Here is a 6,069-nt window from a genome sequence, read left to right as displayed (position 1 = left end):
GTCACAGGCCTGGAAGGGTACAACCATGTTGACTATTGATGAGCTTGACTGGCAAAGGCTACACTTAGGGCTTCAGTGGAGGGCAGAGCCTTTTTTCCCAGCTGGCTCTATTTCACCCTCCAGAGTGTGACTTTCTGGCCCCTTGTCCATGCCACCATCGCTCAGCCCCTGAAGGAGAGGAGGCAGACAGGAACTGCTAGCCTGCCCCGGCTTTCCTGGGGCAGGATAGGGGGCCGGTAGTATGTGTGCCATCTCTCTCCCTCCTCCAGCTCTGCCTCCCCCCTTCCCCCATTTGAAACCTTGCTCCATGGCTTTTCTCAGCCTGGCCTCACTTGTCCCTCCTACCTAGATGTGGAAGCTCATAAAATACAAATAGATTTGGGGCCCCAATGCAACCTTTTAATTCCAAGCAGAGTCCCTCTCCCTCAGCATGATCACACGTGCGCGCGCGCGTGCGCGCGCGCGCACACACACACACACACACACACACACACACACACACACACACACACACACTGCAGAAAGGGATCTCAGGGTCTGGGCAGGAACAAAACCCAGACCCGGGCAAAAATATATATATAATTATATACACATGTGTATTTGGAGAGAAGAAAAGCTGGGAGCGTGATTAGGGTAGGGCAGAAAGTAAGATGAGGAAAGCAGCTGGGGGTGCCCCAATAAATTACATTCTTTAGAGAGCGTGGTGGGGCGTGCACGGGCATGGGCAGAAGCGATGGCCAGGACTCTCAGCCTGGCTCCTCATCCCATCGAAGGAGATGAGTTCCACCCAAGACCTGGATGCTAGAAGGCAGCATTCTAGCCAACCGTGCCTGCAGGCTGATGGTGGGCTGGGGGTCTGTATAGGCGACATCTCCACTCTATGCCGCAGGCTTCTGGGGAAACCACGGGGCTAGAGCAAGAGGCTTCAAAGCTTGGGGGTCACAAGGGCAGGGTAGGGCGCGAGCTGGAGACCAGGTGGCCTCCCTGCTGGAGGCTGAGAGGTGGGAGGCCCAGGTGCAGGGGAACCTGTCCCAGGTGAGCTGCAGAGGAGTGCTTGGGTACACATGGGGTACTGGGGTGCTCTCTGCCTACCTGGCTGCTCCCCACCCTCACGGGACCTCCTACCAGGCCCAAGAGATCTCCCCACCCAGCAGACAGGCCTGACCACTAAGTGCCATGTTCATTTCTCATCACTCTCTTCTGGGACATTCATGTGGGCATGGGGCAGGGAGAGGATGCAAACATTAACTCTGTGTGTGCTGGAGTCCATGCACTTGCCCTGTACTGTGAGGACCAGGGATGAGAGAAGGAGACCCCCCTCCCCTGTCCTGGCTCATTATGGGAAAGAAAGTCCACATCCTACAACCCCAACACGGCAGAGGTCTTTCTTGCTCCCTCTCAACTTGGATGATGGAGCCAACCCCACCCCTGTGCCACCTCCCTGCTCCCCCCACCAAGAGATGATGCTTTGGGGTCTTGGGACCCCAGCTTCAGGGCCCTGAAGCGGCAGGGATGAGGGTCAGTCACGGAGTGGGTGAGGGCCATCAGAAGAGAGAGGCCTTTTTCTTGAGTTCGTTCCGCTTCCACAGAGCCAGCTTGCCAAACTCTTCAGGAGACATGGAGAAGACCCTAGAGAAGTCTTCTGCTGACAGGTGCCTCTGCGAGGGGACACATGGTGGCAGTTTAGGGGGAGGAGGCATAGGTGGGGCTGGGCCGAGTGACCAGGAGGTGGTCCTCCCCAGCAGGAAGCCCCTCACCCACCCTGCACATTGTCCCTGCATACCTCCAGCCTCATCCGATCCACACCTGGAGGCAACTTGGTTCGCCCCCTATTGGTCACCACCAGCATTTCATAAGGATAGATCTGGGGGTTGGGGAGGAGAGGGGGGCAGTATTAGGTTCACAGAGGTGCCTGTCAACCTTACCCCTGCTGTTCCCCAGGCCCCCTTATCAGCCTGAAGGGGCCGTGGGGGCTCATGCCATCTTGCCATTCAATTTCCGTGCTGCCCCTCCCAACATCAGCCCAGAGGACCCCTCAGTGCATTCACTTCTCTGGCTTCTCCCCAAGCTGGCCCTCCCCCGCTAGAGACGGTTCTGTCCCCTGCCCGCCACCCCCTGCCTCTGCCCCTGCCCCTCACCTTCTGCTCCAGCACACAGGGCAGGGAGTTCCCCCGGTCCATCCTCCCCCTCTGGCCCTCTCCATTCTGGGGAGACCAAAGCCGCAGTGAGCCAGAGCGCGGCAAGGAGACCTCCCCAGCCTTTTCATGTGCTTCTTGCGGCCTCACCAGGTGACTCTGTGGCCCCACAACCCCCTCCCCCAGCACTGCCGTCTCCCCATCCATCCATGGCTTCCGTGGTCCACATGTTCCCCTCCGGAGGGCACTCACCTGCAGGCCTGCAGAAGAGAAGAGGCACTGTTCAGAGGTGGCTCTGAGGTCAGCAGGCCTCCAACCTGCGAGTTCAGCCTCCCCCACCTCCAGCCACAGAGCCCTGCCCACATTGCACGCACAGGCTGCCCCTGAGGCCTGCTCAAGCCCCTTGCCCAGCATCAAGTCAGCCCTGTCTCTCACCTGGGCTTTCAGCCTCACTCCCAGATGGGCTGAAGTCTGTAGACTGGAGCTGGAAAGGATACAAAAGGATCAGAGGAGATGGGAGTATACTGCATCGTTCCCCTTCACCCCCTGCCCACTGCCCCGCCTGCCCGAGTACCCCGTCCCTCACAGGCCCCACATGCCCACTCTTCCCTAGCAATCTGTGAGTTCGGTGCTGGGACCTTACCCGGCTCAGGGTGGTCCTGCCATAGGCGGGGAGGGAAGAAGATTTAGACGTTCCTGCGTGCAAGGCTGGAAGAGAGTAGGAGGCCCTGATTCAGTCCCTTTGGCCTGACAGTCATTCCTTGGCCTCCCCTGCCAGGGGCAGGGCCATGGAGAGGGGACTCAGGGGAACCCAGTGGACCTCTTTCGGTTTCCAGCTCCTGCCTGTTACCTGCAGCAGGTGACAGCCTGCTGCAGTTCTGAACTGCCCTTGACGCCTCCCCTCTCTTTAACGGACGTGCGCAAAATAGACATTTGGGTCAAAGGCCCAAGTGTTCAAATTCAGAGTCAGATGATGAGCTAAGTCACGTCTGACTCTTTGTGACCCTGTGAAATGTAGCCTGCCAGGCTCCTCTGTCCATGGGATTCTCCAGGCAAGAATACTGGAATGGATTCCCATTCCCTTCTCCAAGGGATCTTCCCAATACAGGCATCAAACCCACATCTCTCCTGCATTGGCAGACAGGTTCTTTACCACTAGTGCCACCTGGGAAGCCCCAGGTGATGAGGCTCACCATCATACAATGAACCTCTGGGATACAAAAATAAGTCTAAAATAAGTCAAAAGAATCAAATTATTACAGTTTTATGTTTAGCAATGTTAGTAATCAAATTTCAAATGCCTTATGTCATAAAACAGAAGCAGTCATTCTCCCAGCACTGTCAGCTGCTAGATGGCACCCCAGTTGCTTAGGCTTGACATTCCCAAGTCAGATGTCACTTGCAATTAGACCTCTAATAGTATCACTAAGGGCTTCCCTGGTGGCTCAAATGGTAAAGAATCCTCCTGCAATGCTGGAGACCTGGGTTTGATCCCTGGGTTGGGAAGATGCCCTAAAGAAGGGAACGGCTACCCACTCCAGTATTCTTGCCTGGAAAATGCTATGGACAGAGGAGCCTGGCAGGCTACAGTCTGTGGGGTCACAAAGAGTGGGACATGACTGAGCAACTTTCACTTTCAACATCACTAAGCTTTCAAGAACTACAGCTTATAATTCAGGAAAATTGGTTTTCAGTAACAGGTTTCTTAGAAAGCTTCTTTGTTTGGGCTAATCTCAAAATTCCTTCATCTCCAGAGGCTAGACATTGCTGGCATTCTATAGCAATTGTTTTGACCAGAATTTTTTTTGTGTGCATGAAAGTTTAGCCTGGGTAGACTCAAAACTGTGAGGAATAATTGTTTTCTTCAAACATTCTTACAGGATATGTTATTTGGAAATTTGTGAGAATAAAATGCGTTTAGGGCAACCTCGTTTTTTTCCTCTTGATACTTCTTACTTTTATATAGAGAACTGTCTGCTTTCACAACCCTCATTGCTGCTGCTGCTGCTGCTGCTAAGTCGCTTCAGTCGTGTCCGACTCTGTGCGACCCCATAGACGGCAGCCCACCAGGCTCCTCCGTCCCTGGGATTCTCCAGGCAAGAACACTGGAGTGGGCTGCCATTTCCTTCTCCAATGCATGAAAGTGAGAAGTGAAAGTGAAGTCGCTCAGTCGTGTCCGACTCTTAGTGACCCCATGGACTGCAGCCCACCAGGCTCCTCCATCCATGGGATTTTCCAGGCAAGAGTACTGGAGTGGGGTGCCATTGCCTTCTCCGACAACCCTCATTAATTATTTTTAAATAATATTTATTTATTTAGCTGTGCCAGGCTTTAGTTATGGCCTGTGTGATCTGGTTCCCCGACCAGGGATCGAACCTGGGGCCCCTACATTGGGAGTGTGGAGTCCTAGCCACTGGACCACCAGAGAAGTCCTTCATTCATTACTGAAGTACTTCACCTTTGTGATAATAAGTATGCACTTCTTCCTTGATGGACTAGTAGAATTTCAAGTATAAGGTTTTCACTCCTAATTACTTCTAGATAGATTATGTTTGAAAGTGACCATTAATTTCAATGTCACCATTAAGTCAGAATGACAAGCCTGTTCGTAATTCTGCAACTGTCAAGGCTGATCAGCTATGCTCGTAACCTACTCAATCATGTGACCATTGGTCCCATACAAGTTCAGGGATGCCAACAATGATGCTGACGCAGGCGTTTCACTACTCAACTCTGCAAGGCCGAATGCACATTAAAGAGCTAATTTTGCCTGACTAGTTAATCCTGGTGGAGCATGAGGGCTGAATCCAACCTCCGGGACATTTCTCTCTTTCTGCTTCATTCTTCAGGCCTTAACTATTTTTTCTACATTCTCTAAAAAAGCCTACCATAACTCTTCCCACCCACACTGAAATATCATCCAGCTGAAATATCACTTTGATGACCAGGTGGATGTCCCAGCCATCTATGAGCCTTAACAGTTCCTTGAGTCCCCCAACCCAGTGACCTTCACTTCTGCTCCACAGCAGGCAACCCCTTCCAATGGTCAGCTCCTGGATCCTGTTGTCCATAGCGGCTTCACCTTGACATTGAAGCCTGGGTATCCCACTTTGGGGTCACAGCGCCTTTCTTTGTTTGAAGTTTTCCATCAGCCACATGCCTGGCACATCTGCTGGTCAGTCCCATGGGGCCTCCAGCATCTGCATCCCCCACTCTCCCCTGACCTTCAACCTGTGACTGGGCATATGCTGCTGCTGCTGCTAAGTCGCTTCAGTCTTGTCTGACTCTGTGCGACCCCATAGACGGCAGCCCACCAGGCTCCCCCGTCCCTGGGATTCTCCAGGCAAGAACACTGGAGTGGGTTGCCATTTCCTTCTCCAATGCATGAAAGTGAAAGTGAAGTCGCTCAGTCGTGTCCGACTCTTTGCGACCCCATGGACTGCAGCCCACCAGGCTCCTCCATCCATAGGATTTTCCAGGCAAGAGTACTGGAGTGGGGTGCCATCGCCTTCTCCAGACTGGGCATATAACCTTGAGTATTTTGGATTTTCCTGGTGACTCAGATGGTAAAGACTCTACCAGCAATGCAGGAGACCCAGGTTCGATCCCTGGGCTGGGAAGATCCCCTATAGAAGGGAATGGCAACCCACTCTGGTATTCTTGTCTAGAGAATCCCATGGACAGAGGAGCCTGGTGGGCTACAGTGCATGGGATCCCAAGGAGTCGGATACGACTGAGAGACTAACACTTCCTTAGCAGCTCCTCTGGCCACTTAGTCCCTCAGCACCTGCCTTACAAAACTCTAACCCTGGGACTTCCCTGGTGGCCCAGTGGCTAAGACTTCATGCTCCGAATGCAAGGGTCCCGGGTTCGATCCCTGGTCAGGGAACTAGATCCTACATGCTGCAACTAAAGATCCTGCATGCCACAATGA

At 53.3% G+C, this 6,069-nt stretch overlaps 1 protein-coding gene and 1 non-coding gene across 19 annotated transcripts in view; both read right to left on the bottom strand.

Moving 5' to 3' along the window:
• Positions 1-573: 573 nt before the first annotated feature.
• Positions 574-6,069, bottom strand: part of DMTN (dematin actin binding protein) — a 32,278-nt gene continuing 26,782 nt past the window's right edge. For 13 of the 18 annotated variants that reach the window (XM_025281826.3, XM_025281822.2, XM_044940085.1 and 10 more), the window contains 6 exons: positions 2,779-2,843; positions 2,571-2,619; positions 2,388-2,395; positions 2,139-2,204; positions 1,784-1,864; positions 574-1,658 (listed from right to left, as the gene is read on the bottom strand). In XM_025281826.3, coding sequence (XP_025137611.1) covers positions 1,545-1,658; positions 1,784-1,864; positions 2,139-2,204; positions 2,388-2,395; positions 2,571-2,619; positions 2,779-2,843 — 383 coding nt within the window. In that variant the 3' untranslated portion in view covers positions 574-1,544. The remainder of the gene's footprint in view (positions 1,659-1,783; positions 1,865-2,138; positions 2,205-2,387; positions 2,396-2,570; positions 2,620-2,778; positions 2,844-6,069) is intronic. The other 5 variants (XM_044940091.1, XM_044940094.1, XM_044940086.1 and 2 more) reach the window with 1 other exon arrangement.
• Positions 4,491-4,563, bottom strand: TRNAG-CCC. Its single transcript has one exon. It is a non-coding gene; the product is annotated as a tRNA-Gly (tRNA).

The sequence above is a fragment of the Bubalus bubalis genome, chromosome 3, assembly GCF_019923935.1.
Source record: "Bubalus bubalis isolate 160015118507 breed Murrah chromosome 3, NDDB_SH_1, whole genome shotgun sequence".
NCBI classification, from domain to species: domain Eukaryota; kingdom Metazoa; phylum Chordata; class Mammalia; order Artiodactyla; family Bovidae; genus Bubalus; species Bubalus bubalis.
This window is presented reverse-complemented; position numbering and strand designations above follow the sequence as displayed.